This window comes from Callithrix jacchus, chromosome 13, assembly GCF_049354715.1.
Source record: "Callithrix jacchus isolate 240 chromosome 13, calJac240_pri, whole genome shotgun sequence".
In the NCBI taxonomy this organism is placed as follows: Eukaryota; Metazoa; Chordata; class Mammalia; order Primates; family Cebidae; genus Callithrix; species Callithrix jacchus.
In genome coordinates, this window is record NC_133514.1 from 75126037 (window position 1) to 75145791 (window position 19755).

The window sequence follows — 19755 nt, forward strand, 5'->3', positions numbered from 1 at the left end:
TATTGTGAATTCGTGTCATATTATTGGGTGTGCTATAAAACCATGGTATTTATATCTTTCCCTAAGGCACAGTGTTTCATTTAACTTAGTATAGCCACCTCTAAAATTTATCCATTTATTCTTCTTATCTCTCTGTTTCTTCTTTCTGTCTCTTTTTCCATCTTAAATTGTTTCTTCTTTCCTCGCTCTTGTGCTCTTTTTCTTCACCCGTTTTTTTTCCCCTCACTTCCTTCTTTCTAAAACCTGTTTATGTAATGGCATGCAAAAGAAGTAAATCTAAGTTACTACACACCTATCTACTTTAAAAATTGTATATGCTTTTAAGAAAAACCAAATTCAAGAACTTAACAGTTGGGTCTTCTAAGTGTTGGAGAGATCGAAAATAGTAGTATTCTGGATAATGCCTTAACTTTTGGTGATACTGGTGTCATGAATGCGTCTATTTAGTCAATTGATCCCACAATACGACCTTATTTGAAAGTTAAAAGGGTGCATTGCATAAGCTTTCATTGAGTCCCCTTTTTTAACAGTGAGTTTATTTTGAATTTGTTTTTATATAGGTTTGCCTCAGTGAAATGAGGGCACATATTCGGACTTGTCAGAAGTACATAGATAAGTATGGACCACTACAAGAACTTGGGGAGACAGCAGCAAGGTTTGTTTGAATACAATATAGTTTAATGCCAAAATTGATATATTTATAAATAATTAAATGAGCTGAAAACTTTAACATTCTTATTATGAAAATATTTACATTTTTGTTTAGGTTCTTAACTATGATATCTGGTACTGGTCATCATTTGTTGATAGCAATCATTGTCAAAGAATTTTGCACTCTCTACTCTAAAAATTTCTTGAGGGAAACCAACCACACGTTGAAGAGATTGGGGCAACTTCCTCAAACAAGTTTGGTTAACACAGATCCAGAAATAGAATGCAGAACTGTTACATTTCTGCTAGTCTTTGTTTTCTGATAGATTCCTGAAATAGGTCATCTTTGGGATGATCCATCGTCTGTCATCACTGCTGATTTCACCAGCTCATTCCTTATCATTTTGCTTGTTTCTCTTGAGAAGATAGACAGCAGCATCTCAGTATACAAGAGGAAAACAGGCTGGGCAGACATCCTGAATCCTTTGCCTTTTTGATAGGTAATCTTGTATGGGGGTAGGGGAAGGATGGAGGTAGCTGGTAGACGTAATGGAGGATATTAATCATTAACTATTTTATTTTATTTTATTTTTTTGAGACGGAGTTTTGCTGATTGTTACCCAAACTGGAGTGCAATGGCACGATCTCGGCTCACCGCAACCTCCGCCTCCTGGGTTCAAGTAATTCTCCTGCCTCAGCCTGCCGAGTAGCTGGGACTACAAGCGCGCACCACCATGCCCAGCTAATTTTTGTATTTTTAGTAGAGACAGGGTTTCACCTTGTTGAACAGGATGGTCTCGATCTCTTGACCTCGTGATCCACCCGCCTCGGCCTCCCAAAGTGCTGGGATTATAGGCGTGAGCCACCGTGCCCGGCCTATTTTATTCTTTAAAAAAAAAAAGAAAAAGAAGCACTGGCAGGGCACGGTGGCTCACATCTGCAATTCCAGCACTTTGGGAGGCTGAGGCGGGCAGATCACTTGAGGTCAGGAGTTTGAGACCAGCCTGGGCAACATGGCAAAGCCTCATCTCTACTAAAAATACAAAACATAGCTGGGCGTGGTGAAGCACACCTGTAATCCCAGCTATTCCAGAGGCTGAGGCACATGACTTGCTTGATCCAGGGAGGCAGAGGCTGCAGTGAGCTGAGATCTGGCCGCTGCACTCCAGCCTGGGTGGCAGAGCAAGACTCTGTCTCAAAAAAGAAAGAAAGAAAGAAAGAACGAAAGAGAGAGAGAGAGAGAGAGAGAGAGAGAGAGAGAGAGAGAGAGAGAGAGAGAGAAATAAATAAATAAATAAATCTAGGTCATTACTCTATTGATGAGAAAGGTAACTTAGCTGCATCGAGTAATTCTAAAGTTTGTAATCTGCCCCTACTAACCAAAAAAAGTGATTTGTGCTCTCTAGCATTGCTGTCTTTCCAGCCGTTAATCTGCCTGCGGATTCATGCATCCAATATTGGTATATGCTTTGGGTATAATCTCTCTCTCTCAAAGAAAAATGTTAGCTCTGCTCATTTTTAGAAAATATACTCAAAATATAGCTTACACTTCTAAACCTTAGAGTCTAAACAATCACCCCATTCCTTTTGTTTTACTAGAGAGTGCCTTGTAAAAGTGCCTGTTATTCTAAGATTAGCTTTATACCCTGACATTATAAATTTTAAATGAGTATTTTAGCTATAAACAGTGTATGAATCCTGTTATATTGACCACAATGACCAATAGGAAGGAAGGATTACAAATAGGTTGAGAAAGTGTATGGGTTTGATTGCAAGGTGGACAGCTCTTATGAAAATTTAAAAATACGTGAAAGCTAATTTGAATCTTAATTTCTTCTACTGATTAGAATTAAATAATAAATAATTAATAGAAAATGGGGAGGGTTATTGATTAATCAATTTTATGAGATAAATTAATATTTGCATTTATGCTAAAAATATTTGCTTTACAGAAGAATTTACCACATAATTCAAATTTTAAAAAATTCTTACATGTGGAGCTTGTCCAAAGAACAAGTTTTGGGGCGGACAGGAAGCTACACCTGTAATAGAAAGTGAGCAAACAACTCCAAGACTCCATATCGTCCTTAAGAACTTAAGGCAGTATTGTCCGATAGAAATCTACTGTAAATCACATGTAATTATAAATTTTCTAGTAGTGACATTTAAAAAAATAAGAAGATAAAATTTAAATTACCTTTCATTATATTTTATCTAACCTAATATTGCCAGAATATTATCATTTAAACATGTAATTGGTATAAAAATTATCAAGATATTTTACATTATTTTTTTCTCTTTACACTAAACCCTCAAAATTCAATGTGTATATTATACATCCAGTGTATCCAATTTTTTTTTTTGTTTTTTGAGACAGAGTTTCACTCTTGTTGCCCAGGCTGGAGTGCAATGGTACGATCCCAGTTTACTGTAAGCTCCACCTCCTGGGTTCAAGTGATTCTCCTGCCTCAGCCTCCTGAGTAGCTGGGATTACAGGCACCTGCCACCATGCCCAGCAAACTTTGTTTTATTTTTAGTAGAGAAGGAATTTCACCATGTTGGCCACGCTGGTCTCGAACTCCTGACCTCAGGTGATTCACCCACCTCAGCTTCCCAAAGTGCTGGGATTACAGTCATGAGCCACTGCACTTGGCTATATATCTGAATTTGGACTAGCCATATTTCAAGTGCCCAGTGGACACATCTTGGACAGCACAGATAAGGGACAAATATTCCTAAGTGTACATAAGGATTTAACAAGGTAGCTGCAGGTCACTTTTCTTTTTCTTTTCTTTCTTTTTTTTTTTTTTTTTTTTTTCCTGAGAGGGAGTCTTGCTCTATCACCCAGGCTGGAGTGCAATGATGCAATCTCAGCTCACTGTGACCTCCACTTCCTGGGCTCAAGTGATCCTCTTGTCTCAGCCTCCCAAGTAGCTCAGATCACAGGTGTGTGCCACCACACTAATTTTTTGTACTTTTAATAGAGGTTTTACCATGTTTCCCAGGCTGGTCTCAAACTCCTGAGCTCAAGCGATCTGCCCACCTTGGCTTCCCAAAGTGCCGAGATTATGGCCGTCAGCCATCTTGCCCAGACTGCAGGTCACTTTTCATTCTTCACTGGAAACTAACAACATAGGTTGACGCATGTAGTTATATGCTAGTGAAGTTGGAAAACAAATAACACCCCATCTAAATGTTATGTGAATTTGGAAAGGGAGGAAGAAAAAGGTAATCTAAAGACAATTGTGTGCTGCAATCCTCAGTTTCTCAGTTAATGCATGCTCAGATTGCACTTCTCTCCCAAAAAGAATCATCTGTTTCATGTGTATGGTCATGTTTTTCAGCCCTGTCCCTGTGAGGACACACATTTACATTTCTCATGAGAAAAAAATGTAGGCACCAACAGTGTTAACAGTTTGGGAAAAACACTGTCAAATCAGATAAACAAATAGGTCTAGAGACTATATCCCCACCTACATTCTGCTTTTTAATCTTTAGTTAAGTGAATACTATGGGCTGGATGTGGTGGCTCATGCCTGTAATCCCAGCACTTTGGGAGGCTAAGGTGGGTGGATCTCTCCAGGCCAGGAATTTCAGACTAGCCTGGCCAACATGGCGAAATCCTGTCTCTACTAAAAATAAAAATCCAAAGATTAGCCTGGTGTGGTCGGGGGGGGGGGCCTGTAATCCTAACTACTTGGGAGGCTGAGGCAGAAGGATTCCTTGAATCTGGGAGGTTGAGGTGGCAGTGAGCCAAAATTGTACCACTACACTCCAGCCTGCACCACAGAGCAAGACAATGTCTCAAGAAAAAAAAAAAAAAAAAAAAAGGAAAAGAAAGTGACTACTATCTAGTTGCCAACCATTTTAGTAATATTTGTATTCTGTTATTTCCAGGTGTGTATGTCCCTTTTGTCAGAGGGAACTGGATGAAGACAGATTGCTGGATCATTGTATTACTCATCACAGATCTGAACGAAGGCCTGTGGTAAGGATTTTTGTTACATGTATTACATCAATGTCTGAATTCTGGACACATTAGAAAAGCCATTTAATGGATTTCTATTTATAGATACATTATAAGGATAATAATTTATGTTAAGGTTATGGTAACTCTGTGACTGTTTACAGTATGTGAAAGTGTTGAGTTGAGCCAGGGGTGGTGGCTCATGCCTGTAGTCCCAGCACTTTGGGAAGCTGAGGCAGGTGCATCATGGGGTCAGGAGATTGAGACCACTCTGGCTAACACAGTGAAACCTAGTTTGAACTAAAAATACCAAAAATTAGCTGGATGTGGTGGCACATGCCTGTAGTCCCAGCTACTCGGGAAGCTGAGGCAGGAGAATCACTTGAACCTGGGAGGTGGAGGTTGCAGTGAGCCGAAATCGCACCACCGCACTCCAGCCTGGGCAACAGAGCAAAACTCTATCTCAGAAAGAAAGAAAAAAAAAGTGTTGTTGAAACTGATAAGAATGACTAATGTGCAATCACTCATTTATGAAATTACACATTATCTCTAACAGGTAATCATGGGCATAATCAACAAAAATGATCCAGAATGCACAGTTAAGATCTAAGTTTATCAGCCTGGCCAGTATGGTGAAACCCCATCTCTACTAAAAATGCAAAAATTAGCTGGGAGCATTGGTGGGTGTCTGTAATCCCAGCTACTAGTGACTGAGGTGGAAGAATCGCTTGAACCTGGGAGGCGGAGGTTGCAGTGAGCCAAGGTGGCACCACTGCACTCCAGCCAGTAAAACAAAGCAAGGCTCTGTCTCAAAAAAAAAAAAAAAAAATCTAAGTTTAGTACACTAACTATGGTTATAGCCTATGTTTCAGACATTTTAAAATAATGCAAATAGTGTTATTATGACAATATACTGGAAACAAAAAGTAGTCATTCATCTTCATTGATGTGTTGTTTTATTCAGTTAATAGTTATCCATATGTTTGCATAGTAAATGTACATATTGCTTATCATTTCCTAGATTCATTGCAAATCCTGTTTTTTTCTTTTCAGCCTGGCATTTTAGTTCTCCTTTGCAGAGTGGCTTTTATAATTTTTATTTTGGTAGAGTTGTTAGGTAAGGCAAAGTGGATACATTATTGTTTACTTAGGCTATTTATTTTACTTTTATTTATTTTTATTACTTTTATTTTTTATTTTTTTTGAGACAGAGTTTCCTCTTGTTGCCCAGGCTGGAGTGCAATGGCACGATCTCGATTCACTGCAACCTCCTCCTCCTGTGTTCAAGCAATTCTCCTTCCTCAGCCTCCTCAATAGTTGGGATTATAGTTGGGTGCCACCACATCCAGCTAATTTTTTGTGTTTTTAGTAAAGAAGGGGTTTCATCATGTTGGCCAGGCTGGTCTCGAACTCCTGACCTCAGGTGATCCACCCCTCTTGGCCTCTCAAAGTGCAGGGATTATAGGCATGAGCCACTGTGCCTGGCTAGAGATTTTTTCTTTTTTTTTTTTTTTAAAGATGGGGTTTCACCATGATGGCCAGGCTGGTCTTGAACTCCTGACGTCAGGTCATCCACCCACCTCAGCCTCCCAAAGTGCTAGGATTACAGGCGTGAGCCACTGTGCCCAGCTGGAGATTTTTTAATACCTTTTGAAATGTACTTTTAAAGTGCTTTCCAAAAAGTTCTGAGTCAATTTATATTTGTGTCAGCAATCTGTGAGTAAACCACTTTTACCTTAATCTGACCATAATTGGGAACATTTATTTTTAATTACCCTGGCTGAACAAATATAAAATGATACTTTGAGGATTATTTTACATAGTATGTAGTTTTATTTAATATATACACAAATGTGTGTGTTTTTTTTAAATATGAGTTTTTAGGGGTTTTTTTAGTTTTAGAGTTTTTTCCATAAAATCCTTTCAGAAAGTGGATGAGATTGAATTATAAGTATATTAGACAGGTAGATAGATAGATAATAGATAGATATTAGAGAATAAAGAGATGGAAAGATGGATACAGCCGGATGTGGTGGCTCACACCTGTAATCCAGCACTTTGGGAGGACAAGATGGAGTGATTACTTGAGGCCAGGAGTTTGAGACCTACCTGACCAACATGGTGAAACCCCATCTCTACTACTAAAAATACAAAAATTAGAAAGGCATGGTGGCATGCACCTTCAGTCCCAGCTACTTGGGAGGCTGAGGTGGGAGGATTATTTGAGCTTGAGGGCACAGAGGTTACAGTGAACCAGGATTGTGCCACTGCACTCCAGCCTGGGTGACAGAACAAGAACCTGTGTCAAGCCAGGCACAGTGGCTCACACCTGTAATCCCAGCACTTTGGGAGACCAAGACAGGTGGATCACCTGAGGTCAGGAGTTCAAGACCAGTCTGACCAACATGGTGAAATCCCCATCTCTACTAAATATACAAAAATAAAAAATGTTAGCTTTGCATGGTGGCGGGGGGCACATGTAATCCCAGCTACTCAGGAGGCTGAGGCAGGAGAATCACTTGAACCTGGGAGGTGGCAGTTGCAGTGAGCTGAGATTGTGCCATTGCTCTCTAGCCTGGGCAATAAGAGCAAAAGCCCATCTCAAAAAAAAAAAAAAAGGTAGAGACACAGCAAATCCTCTCACAGCAATCCTATGAGATAGGCTTGATGATTATCCCCATTTTAAAAATGATTAACAGGCTCAGAGAGGTTAAGTCTGTCATACAAGGTCACACAGCTGTTAAGTAACAAAGACAGAATTTGAATACAGTAATCTAGCTCCAGGGCTGTGTGGGAAACCCCTGGGGTCTATAGCAAGTTCAAGAGAAAAGCATGGAGAGATAGTTGTTATTGATCTTAATGGCCCAGGAATTTGGCAATTGAAATGGTACGTAGGAGCTTGTTAGGTGTTGAAGGAGCAGAGAAGATGGTCATAGGCTCTTCCTGCTCAAGTTGCTCTGTAGGAGGAACTGGGCTAGAGAGTTCTTTCACAATAGGACCCTGGGGAGCTAGAGGAAGTTAGAAGAAAGCATAAGGATGGAATCATAGTGACTACTATAACTGAGTTTACTAAGTACTTTGTCTTCTAGCAACTTTATGAAGAAGGTTGAACCCTGACCATTAGTATGTAAGGTGCTGCTCTGGCTGGAAGAATGCCAGGCACTCTAGACTGTGGTCTTAGGCTGCATCTAAGCAGCAATCTGGGGCAGGCCACATTCTGGTCAGTTCTATGGTACCGTGTACCTGCTCCAGTAGAAATGCAGTCCATGTGCTGCTCAGTTTGGCCCAGATTGAAAGTGGCCCGGGAAGCTAGGTCCTTCATGATTTTATAGGTCTTCAAGGTCATTAAACACAGCTGACCTAAGCAGGGAAACAAATTGGGAACAGTGGGTTCGACTGCCTATGGAATTTTGTAGTTAAATCCTAGTCTTTAAAGGGGTTAGGCTTGGTTCTAATCCCAGGAAGTCTACTAAATTCTCTCTGCCACTGTTTCATCATTTGTAAAATGGGGGTAGTGATGACATTCACGCCTTTTTTTTTTGTAGGTAGTAAATGAGTTGGCATAGAATAAAGTAAGCATTCTGCTACCTGGTGCTCACTCCATAAATAGAAGAGGGTGGTGATGGTAGTGGAGGTTCACTACACGTTTTCAATCCTAGAAAATTAGGCCTAGACAAGATTTCTCAGAGGAAGTGATGTACTCTCACAGTTAGAGAACCCACATGGGGTGGTGGTGGTAGTCCGAGGGTGGTGGGGAGGAGGAGGATGGGGAAGTAAAGTGGTTTTCACCATAAAGACCAGGATGCTATCATGGATTTGAAACAGGAGCAGGTTGCTCAGAAATCCAAGGTTCTGTAATAACCTAGGGCTAGAGGTAGTAACTGGAACAGAAGACCTTCAGGTGTCCTGTGTTAGTGTTTCAGTCTTGAGCAGAAACTCAAGACCATGTCATTCTGAAGGATCTAAAGCCACCAGAAGTCATGATTTACCCCATGGTTAGGAAAAGGCAGGTGACAGATACATGGTATGGGCAAGGAGGGCTGAGTCAAATGCTGTTTCTGGATGGGTGTTGAAGTTAACTAGGAATTATTGCTTTAAAGGACTGGATTATTGGTTTTGTAAGCAGATAAGATCAGTGACATCATCTGACTTACTTCACGTAAGAGGTTTCCTGGCAGTTAGAGATTTGGGCAAATGATTCTTCGGACTACCAAAAATAATTAGATAACTCAGAGATCAAACCACAAGATAACCAATCTTTTCTTTCTGAGCTGTTCAAGAATGACATAGTTGTTAAAAACATCAGAGGGTTTTGACTTTTCTTATATGCAGCCTTAAGAGCCAGTAACTCCTTTTTGTCAGGCAGTAACTATATTGTTATATTCTGCCATTTTTAAATATTTGGAGACAGAGTCTCACTCCGTCACCCAGGCCAGACTGCACTGTGCAGTAATAGCTCACTGTAACCTTGAACTCCTGAGGTCAAGTGATCCTCATCTCAGCCTCCCAAGTAGCTGAGACTGCAGGTGTGCACCACCACACCAGGATAATTCTTTTTTTTTTTTTGGTAGAGATAAGATCTTGCTATGTTGCCCAGGCTGGTCTCAAATTTCTGGCTTCAAGCGATCCTCCCACCTCGGCTTCTGAAAGCACTGAGCCTGAAAAATGACTAAGAATTATTTTTTAAAAAATGACTAAGCTCAGTCATTTTTTTAAAAATAATTCTATTTCTGGAATATTAGACTCAAAGGAGGCAGATGACACAAACAGCATGCTTTAGACTGAATTATGAGACCACTTTTTTCTTTTTCCTTAAATGTAGATAAATAATATTAACGAGACCACTTTAGAGAGAAATGTGGTCTTTTATTCTGTAAAGGGAAGATGTTTTAGCAAGAACCATGCTTTTTTAGCTATTCTCTCTGTCCAGAGTGCTTTTTCTTTTTGAAGAGACATTGGGGTCTTGCCATTATGTTTCCCAGGCCAGTTTTGAACTCCTGAGCTCAAGCAATCCACCCACTTCGGCCTCCCAAAGTGCTGGGACTATAGGCGTGAGCCACTGTGCCCGGCCTCAAAGTGCTCTTTCTTTCACTAGTTGGCTCTTACTTATCCTTCAGAGCTCAGCTTAAATTTTACTTCCTCAAAGAAGTCCTCCCTTACAGTCACATTAATTTCAGCTTTTGCCTTTCTCCTCTCTATCTTTCAGTCTTTACCGCAACTTATAATTGCATATTCATTTCATGTCTGTCTCTCCCTCTAATTTATGAGGCCTATGGAGTCATGGGATCTAAGTCCTTTGTTCAACATTGCATGCCCAGTTCTTGGCAGAGTGCCTAGCACACAGCAGGATGTAGTGATATGGAAAAAGGATAGTAAAGAAAGACATGATTCTATTCACCCTGATTCAAAGGTTCCAATGAGTTCTGTATTTTCTACTACGCTGGGGGCTCATTCCTTAAGGAAGAGACAGGACTTTCAGTGTGAAGTGTAAACTGTGGTGACTACATCCTGCGCTGCTCCTCCCCATAGCAGTTAATTTCCATGAGTACGTAGAATATCTGTGACTTGATGCAACAGTGGAGGTCTATGTGCATAATAATTCTGGAAGGAAGAAAAATCTCTAATAGATTTGCTTTCAGACTCCTATTAAATTAGGTATGCAATCTTGTACCTTGATTTTAATTACATATTTGCCAGTGAATATTTTCAGTGCATATTCCTTTTTTTTCCTTTGGGTATTGGATTGAGTAACCTTTAATTACCTCCTCAAATGGCACTTGCCATCATATTGAAAGTGTTCTTTAATCAGCTGAGTTGCTGTGGAAGTTAATCTAAGTCACAGATAGAGTGGAATGGCTATTATCATAGAAATTCCTAAGGACTGAATTATTTGCATCTTGGGATGGCTGTAGCATGAGCCCACTGTCTTCCAGCTCTTTTACACTTTTACTTCTAGAATTCATCTTCTGACTTCAGAAGAACTTGATAGAAGATGCTGTTCACTAAGAATCACAGATATTAGATTGCATCCATTGTATTTGGCAACTGAAAGCCCTCAACAGTAAAGTATGGTGTTCATGCATCTATGCTATTAGAACCTAAGAAAAGGGTACCAGAGGCCGGGCGCCATGGCTCACGCCTATAATCCCAGCACTTTGGGAGGCTGAGGCGGGTGGATCATGAGGTCAAGAGATCGAGACCATCCTGGTCAACGAGGTGAAACCCCGTCTCTACTAAAAATACAAAAAAAAAAAATTAACTGGGCATGGTGGTGCATGCCTGTAGCCCCAGCTGCTTGGGAAGCTGAGGCAGGAGAATTGCTTGAACCCAGAAGGCAGAAGTTGCGGTGAGCTGAGATTGTGCCATTGCACTCCAGTCTGGGTAACAACAGCAAAACTCCGTCTCAAAAAAAAAAAAGAAAAGAAAAGGGTACCAGAAAAAAATTAAGTTCTGATACATTTGTTTTATATTAAATATTAAATCAACCATGTACAGACTTTAGAAATGGAATTCAAGTTTTATAGCAGAAAATATATGGCATTCACAGCAAGAGCTGTCAGACCTGTACTGAGTATGATATTCTTTTAGGGATTCCCTATAACAATACAAAAATGGGGAAAAACTATCAAGATTAGGAGAACTGGCTAGGTATGGTGGTTCATGCCTGTAATCCCAGCACTTTGGAAGGCCAAAGCAGACGGTTTACTTATAGTCAGGAGGTCAGGAGTTTGAGACCAGCCTGACCAACATGGTGAAATCCTGTCTCTAGAAAAAGATACAAAAAATTAGCTGGGCATAGTGGTGTGAGCCTGTAGAAGGCAGGAGGATCACTTGAGTGCAGGAGGTTGAGGCTGCAGTGAGCCAAGATCACATCATTGCACTCCAGCCTGGGTAATGGAAGTAAAACCCTGTCTTTAAAAAAAAAATAGGAGAACTGGAAAGCCACCTACCCTGTTGGTTATGATCTGTCCGCAATATTACCTTTATTTTTAATGGGATAAGGGTGGGGTATCTTTTTGAAAACCCTGATAAGGACCAGTTCAGAAAGATTAGCAAGGAGACGGGATATTTGACTCCATGTAACCACGAATCAGTATCAAATCCATTTCTGTGTCTTTGGTGTTTAGTGTTAGAGACTTTAGGAAATGTATCTTAATGCACCCATGTTAGATGTTCTCACCTATGATCCTGATGATCAAAGCTCTTATAATCCTGTGAAGATGTTTGTACTTTTTTTTTTTTTTTTTTGAGATGGAGTTTCGCTCTTGTTGACCAGGCTGGAGTGGGCAATGGCATGGTCTCGGTACAACCTTCGACTTCCAGGTTCAAGCAATTCTCCTGCCTCCGCCTCCCAAATAGGTGGGATTACAGGCATCCGCCACACCCAGCTAATTTTTGTACTTTTAGTAGAGACGGGGTTTCACCGTGTTGACCAAGCTGGTCTCAAACTCCTGACCTCAGATGATCCTCCTGCTGTGGTCTCCCAAAGTGCTGGGATTACTGGTGTGAGCCACCGCACCTGGCCTGTATGTTTTATGTATTCTCAGAAGCCCTTACATTGGTGATTCCTAATCTTTTCTCTGTCCTAGCACACCTAAAAATTATAATACTGAATGAGATCATTCTTATTTTCCCATAAGTAATAGTGATATATGAGAGTGGTGAGAACTCTTCTGGGGAGAAAATCTGGTTGTATCAGAGTCAGGGAAGGATGGTATATAATTGAAAAAGAACTCTCATCTGATTCTGTGTATCAACTATTCCTCTCCCATTTTTGACCTGCCCAAGTACTCTGTTATAGGAACTGGTGGGAAGTAGAAGACATTTGGAAAAAACAAACAAACAAACACCTAGCAAAAGTCCATCAGAAGAGAAAGAAAAGTACCAGAAATCTTTATCCTAAAATGGAATTCTTTATTTATGAGGTGTCTACTGTGTGTCAAGTTATGCTAGGTGCTAGGCATAAGGAAATAAGATAAATATGATTTGTTCTTGCCCTAGGATCCTTTATTGTAATGAAGAAGAAAATTTGAATAAACTGTATATTATCTAATCTGCAAAGTATACACACACACACACACACACACACACACACACACACATATTTTTTGAGACAGAGTTTCACTCTTGTTGGCTGGAGTGCAATGGTGCGATCTGCACTCACTGCAATCTCCACCTCCTGGGTTCAAGCGATTCTTCTGCATCAGCCTCCTGAGTTGCTGGGATTACAGGCATGTACCATCACACCTTGCTAATTTTGTAGTTTTAATAGAGACAGGATTTCTCCATGTTGGTCAGGCTGGTCTCAAACTCCCGACCTCTGGTGATCCGCTGGCCTTGGCATCCCTAAGTGCTGGGATTACAGGCGTGAGCCACCATGCCTGGCCCAAAGTACATATTTTATTCCTACTTTAGATATGAAAAATTGAATTTGAACTTCTATTATATGCCAAATCTTATGCAAGCTAACATAGCAAGAATTTAGGCTACGTGCAATGGCTTACACCTGTAATCCTAGCACTTTGGGAGACCAAGATGGGAGGATTGTTTGAGCCCGAGTTTGAGGCCAGCCTGGGCAACAGAGCAAGACTGTATCTCTATGACAGCAACAACAACAAAATTAGCTGGACATGGTGATGCACACCTGTAATCTCAGCTACTAGGAAGGCTGAGATGGGAAGATCCCTTGAGCCCAGGAGTTTGAGGCTGCAGTATGATGGCACCACTGCACTCTAGCCTGGGCAACAAAAGGAGACCATGTCTCTAAAAAACAAACAAAAGAATTAGACCAAGTTATTTTACTTTGTTTTTACTGTTCCAACATCTTGCTCCCTGTATTAGTTCGTTCTCACACTGCTATAAAGAACTGCCCAAGACTGGGTAATTTAGAAAGGAAAGAGATTTAATTGACTCACAGTACTGGGGTGGCCTCAGGAATTGTTTAATTGACTCACATAGCTGGGGTGGCCTCAGAAATTATGACAGAAGACAAACAGGAAGCAAGGCACCTTTTTCACAAGCAGAGAGAATGAATGCAGGAGGAACTACCAAACACTTACAAAACCATCAGATGTTGTGAGAACTCACTATCATGAGAACAGCATGGGGGAAACTGCCCCATTATTCAATTACCTATACCCAGTCTCTCCCTTGACACTTGTGGGGATTATTAAGAAAAAAATTAAAAAATATTTTTAAATCTTAATGTTAAGAAACTTAAGAAATCTATTATTCTTTCTGTCTGCTTTTGTGAAAGACACTTTTATTTTTAACATCATGTAGGGCTTTTTTTTCCCCTGGAATTTGTAAGGACTCTTACTCTCTTCACCATTCCTGAAAATGAAAGTAAGTGGCCGGGCGCAGTGGCTCATGCCAGTAATCCCAGCACTTTGGGAGGCTGAGATGGGTAGATCATGAGGTCAGGAGTTCAAGACCAGCCTGGCCAAGATGGTGAAACCCCATCTCTTAAAAAAAAAAAAAAAAAAAGAAAGAAAAGAAAAAGAAAGTAAGTGGATCATGTAGGAAGAAGGAGAGATTTTATAGACTTTCTGTAAAGTGAACAGACTTGAGGTACTGACTCCTTGTACATCTAGACTGTTCTAAAATTGTCCTACAAAGCTCTGAGAAAATGACACATATGAATAAAGAGCAAAAGGACTGGCCTGGCCCAATGGCTTATGCCTGTAATCCCAGCACTTTGGGAGGCCAAGATGAGCAGATCACCTGAGGTCAAGAGTTCAAGGTCAAGACCAGCCTGACCAACATGGAGAAACCCTGTCTCTACTAAAAATACAAGAAAAAATGGTCAGACGTGGTGGTGCATGCCTGTAATCCCAGCTTCTCAGGACGCTGAGGCAGGAGAATCACTTGAACTTGGGAGGCGGAGGTTGCAGTGAGCTGAGATCGCACCATTGCACTCCAGCTTGGGCAACAAGAGTGAAACTCCATCTCAAAAAACAAAGAGCAAAAGGAGTGGGAAGTTTTTCCAATTCTTGTGGATTACAATGGAAAGATGAGAACCAGTGCAAAAAAAACCTCAATGCCCTTGGCTTCATGCCAACAGTGATTTTTTTACATAGCAAAAAATTACAAACATTCTCCCTCACCTCTCTTCCCCAAGCTTATACATAATAGACATATAACAGCATTTCTATTCTACAATATACTTGGGCTGTTTATAGTATTGAGCAAATAAAAGTTTTTACACGACGTAGAGAAAAAGGTCCTCAGAGGTAACATAATGCAGCCTCCTTCTCAAGGTGATAAATGACTTACTGTGTGAGTGCTTGAAGTTTTCCAGAATGGTAACCCAGTTATTACAACGATTTTGTTTCTAGACCTTTCAACATCTTAATTTCCCTTCTGTGTCTATTGTAGTTTATTGATGTTTCCCTTACTCAGCACTTAAAATAGAACACAGTGCTCCGAGAATGGTCAGTAAACGTGGAACAGAGGAAACATCAACCATTATTCTGGATAATTGAATATTATTTGTACTGTCCATCATTTAGTACTGTACTGGCTTTTTTATGATTAAGTCATACTTCTGTCCTAATAACGATTCTCAGAAAAATACTTCTCCAAATGACTTTTTTTTTTCCTGAGATGGAGTTTCACTCTTGTTGCCCAGGCTGGAATGCAGTGGTGTAATCTCAGCTCACTGCACCTTCTGCTTCCTGGGTTCAAGCAATTCTCCTGTCTTGGCCTCCTGAGTAGCCGAGACTACAGGTGCATACCACCATGCCCAGCTAATTTTTGTATTTTTAGTAGAGACAGGGTTTCTCCACATTGGTCAGGCTGATCTTGAACTCCTGACTTCGGGTGATCCACCCACCTTGGCCTCCCGAAGTGCTGGGATTACAGGCGTGAGCCACCTATGCCTGGCTTATACTCTTACTTTTAAATGTACAATACATTATTATTGACTGTCATCACCTTGTTGTGCTATAAAATGTGAAATCTTATACATTCTGTCTAATTATATTTGTGTAACCATGCCCACTTCCCCCAATTCCCACTACCCTTCCCAGGCTCTGGTAACCATCATTGTACCCTCTATCTCCATGAGTTCAATTGATTTAATTTCTAGCTCCCACAGATAAATGAGGATGTGTGAAGTTGGTCTTTCTGTACTAGGTTTATTTCACTTAACATATGTCCTCCACTTCCATCCATGTTGTTCCAAATGACAAAATCTCATTCATTTTTATGACTAAATGGTACTCCATTGTGTATATGTACCACGTTTTCTTTATCCACTTATCTGTTCTGGACACTTAGATTTCTCTCAAATCCTGACTATTCTTAATAGCACTGCAATAAAAATGGGAGTGCAGATATTTCTTGAATATATTGGTTACCTTTCCTTTGGGTCTATACCTGGCAGTGGGATTGCTGGATCATATGATAGTTTGATTTTCAGTTTTTTTGAGGAACCTCCAAACTCTTCTCCATAGTGGTTGTGCCAATTTACATTCCTACCACGCACGTATGAAGGTTCCCTTTTCTTCACATCCTAGTCAGCGTTTGTTTATTGCCTGACTTTTGGATACAAACCGTTTTACCTGTGGTAACATGATATCTTATTGTAGTTTTGATTTGCATTTCTCTGATCATCAGTGATGCTAAGCACTTTTTCATAGGCCTATTTTCCATTTATATGTCTTCTTTTGAGAAATATCTATTTAAATCTTTTGCCTATTTTAGAATTGGATAATTAATTTCTTTTCCTGTAGAGTTGTTTGAGCTCTTTATATATTCTGGTTATTAATCCCTTGTCAGATGAGGAGTTTGCAAATATTTCCTCCCATTCTGTGGGTTGTCTCTTCACTTTATTGATTATTTCCTTTGCTGTGCTGAAACTTTTTGATGTGATTCCATTTGTCCATTTTTCCTTTGGTTGCCTCTTCTTATGGGTTGTTACTCCAGAAATCTTTGCCTAGGCAGATGTCCCATCTCTGACACGCTGGCCTGCACAGTGAATGAGCTGTAAGCTCATCCACTAAAGACCTGTCAGCTCATCCACTAAAGACCTGTCATCATTGGGGGTTTGGTGGGAGCACCAGGACATGATAATATCACCATGTCTGGTAAGTGGGAGGCTAATCTTAGAAACAGTTTTCAATTATCTGACGTTGGTAGTAGCTTCTAATATGATAGCTATTATTTGCCCATTGCATTCACCATCAGAAAAAGTCCATAGAGAGATGAAGCCAGCATCTTTTGAATGTACACTGTACAGTTGTTGGCTCTTAATATAAGAGCATTGAGTAGAGACAAGTAATAAAGGATGAGCTGATGTGAAGAAATAGACAGCATTAGGCCGGGCATGGTGGCTTACACCTGTAATCCAAGCACTTTGGAGGCCAAGGCAGGCGGATCACCTGAAGTCGGGAGTTCAAGACCAGCCTGACCAACATGGTGAAACCCTGTCTTAAAAAAAAAATTTAAAATGTTAAAAAGAAAAAAAAAAAAAGAAATAGACGACAGATGGATAAATTTATAATAAAGGGAAAAGACGACAGATGGATAAATGTATAATAAAGGGAAAAAACCAGCCTAAGAAAGCCGAGCATACCCAAAATCAGAACCCCTCTCCCTCTACAGGGGATCGCAGTTCCTCATCAGCAACAGAACAAGCCCTGATGGAAAAGGACTGTGTTCCATTATCTGAAGTAGGCTTCAGAAGGTGGATGATAAGAAACCTCTGGGAATTAAAAGAACTTGTTCTAACCCAATGTAAAGAAACTAAGAACTTTGAAAAAAGGTTAGACGAAATGCTGAAAAGAATAGACAATATAGAGAGGAATATAAATGAACTAACGGAGTTGAAAAATACAACACGAGAACTTAGTGAAATATGCACAAGTTTAAATAGCAGAATGGATCAAGCAGAAGAAAGGATATCAGAGGTCAAAGACCAACTTAATGAAATAAAACGACAAGACAAGAATAGAGAAAAAAGGATGAAAAGGAATGAGCAAAGTCTCCAAGAAATATGGGACTATGTGAAAAGACCCAATCTATGTTTGATTAGTGTACCTGAATGTGATGGAGAGAATGAATCCAAGCTGCAAAATACTTTTCAGGATATTATCCAGAAAATTTTCCCAATCTAGCAAAGCAGGACACTATTCAACCCCAGGTAATACAGAGAACACCACAAAGATATTCCTCAAGAAGAGCAACCCCAAGGCACATAATCGTTAGATTCACCAGGATTGAAATGGAGAAAATACTAAGGGCAGCCAGAGAGAAAGGCCAGGTTACCCATAAAGGGAAGCCTATTAGACTTACAGCAGATCTCTCAGCGGAAACCCTACATGCCAGAAGAGAGTGGGGGCCAATATTCAATATACTTAAAGAACAGAACTTTCAGCCTAGAATCTCATATCCTGCCAAACTAAGCTTCACAATTGAAGAAAAAATAAAATCTTTTATGAACAAGCAAGTACTCAGAGATTTTATTACCACCAGGCCTGCTTTACAAAAACTTCTGAAAGAAGCATTATACATAGAAAGGAACAACCAGTATTAGCCTTTCTAAAAATATACCAAAAAGTAAACAGCATCAACATAAAGAAGAATTTACATCAATGAATGGATAAAATAGCCAGTTAACATCAAATGGCAGTAACCCTAAATTTAAATCGACTAAATCCCCCAATCAAAAGATACAGCCAAAACCTAACGGTATATCCAAAGATACACAAAGACTCAAAACAAAGGGTTGGAGAAAAATTTACCAACCAAATGGAGAGCAAAAATAAATAAATAAACAAAAAGCAGGAGTTGCAATTCTCGCATTTGATAAAATAGATTTCAAAGCAACAAAGATACAGTGGTAAAAGGATCAATGCAACAATAAGATATCTTAATACCCAGATACATAAGACCCATAACGAGATTTAGACTCAACGAGACAGAAAATTAATAAGGATATCCAGGACTTCACCTCAGATCTGGAACAAGTAAACTCAATAAATATTTATAGAGTTCTCCATTTTAAATACACAAAATATTGATCGGCCATTATAAATACCCATTTTTAGAATGAAGCAATATTCCTGTTCTCTCTCCCTCTTTTTCTTCCTCTTTTTCCCTCTCCTTCTCTCCTTTTTTTACTTTTCAACATCCTAGTTCCTCACCTCTACTCAATACATTCCTCTGAACACCTGATTCCTTGTGATTCTCCCGTCCCACTGAAACCTCCAATCCATTAAAAAAAAAAAAAGAAAGTAAATGTGTGACAAGATTCTAGAAGGAATTTTCATGAGAAGAACAATAAAATTGACCTGAATTGGGCAATTAGTGTCCCATAAATGTTATGTTATCAGATATAGAGAATACCAAAAAGTTGGTAGAGAGAAACTGTCTTTCCTTTTTCTGTTTCTTGGTTATAAAACACACACATTGGCTCTCTTTTCTGACCAAAAAAAAAAAGAAATAGACAACATTAGGTTGGGCATGGTGGCTCATGCCTATAATCCAAGCACTTTGGGAGGCCCAGGCAGGCAGATCATGAGGTCAGGAGTTTGAGACCAGCCTGGCCAACATTTAGCCCCTCCCTACTAAAAATACAAAAAATTAGCCAGGGTGGTGGCAAGTGCCTGTAATCCCAGCTGCCCAGGAGGCTGAGGCAGGAGAATCGCTTGAACCCAGAAGGCGGAGGTTGTAGTGAGCCGAGACTGTGCCACTGCACTCCAGCCTGGGCAACAGAGCAAGACTCTGTATTGAAAAAGAAAGAAATGGACAACACTGAGTAATTGAGTGTAGGTCAATACTTAGGTACTTAGGTAACCATCAGTCTGTCTCTCGCCTACCATTTCTTTCTCCTTCCTATTCTTACTCTCTCCTCCCTCAAGTTGAATCTCCCAATTTAAATAACAAAAGAAGTTTTTCCACGAATACAGACTTCAGCCCATTGTTTTGCAATGTCCTTCTGACAGATGTGTCTTTGGTCACACAATTAAATTTCATGTACACCAGAGACTGAAGACTCCATTAGTTCCCTATTAATGTCAGACTAACAACAAAAACTCAAGCTGGGCACAATGGCTTGCACCTGTAATCCTAGCTACTCAGGAGGCTGAGGTGGGAGAATCGCTGGAGTCTGGGAGTTCAAGACCAGCCTGGGC

General features: G+C 40.1%; 1 protein-coding gene across 2 annotated transcripts in view; it reads left to right on the forward strand.

Moving 5' to 3' along the window:
* The window catches only part of RNF125 (ring finger protein 125), a 53865-nt gene that overhangs the window by 23644 nt on the left and 10466 nt on the right, over positions 1-19755 (forward strand). For both annotated transcript variants that reach the window (XM_002757155.6, XM_035270815.3), the window contains exons 3-4: positions 561-655; positions 4549-4639. In XM_002757155.6, coding sequence (XP_002757201.1) covers positions 561-655; positions 4549-4639 — 186 coding nt within the window. The remainder of the gene's footprint in view (positions 1-560; positions 656-4548; positions 4640-19755) is intronic.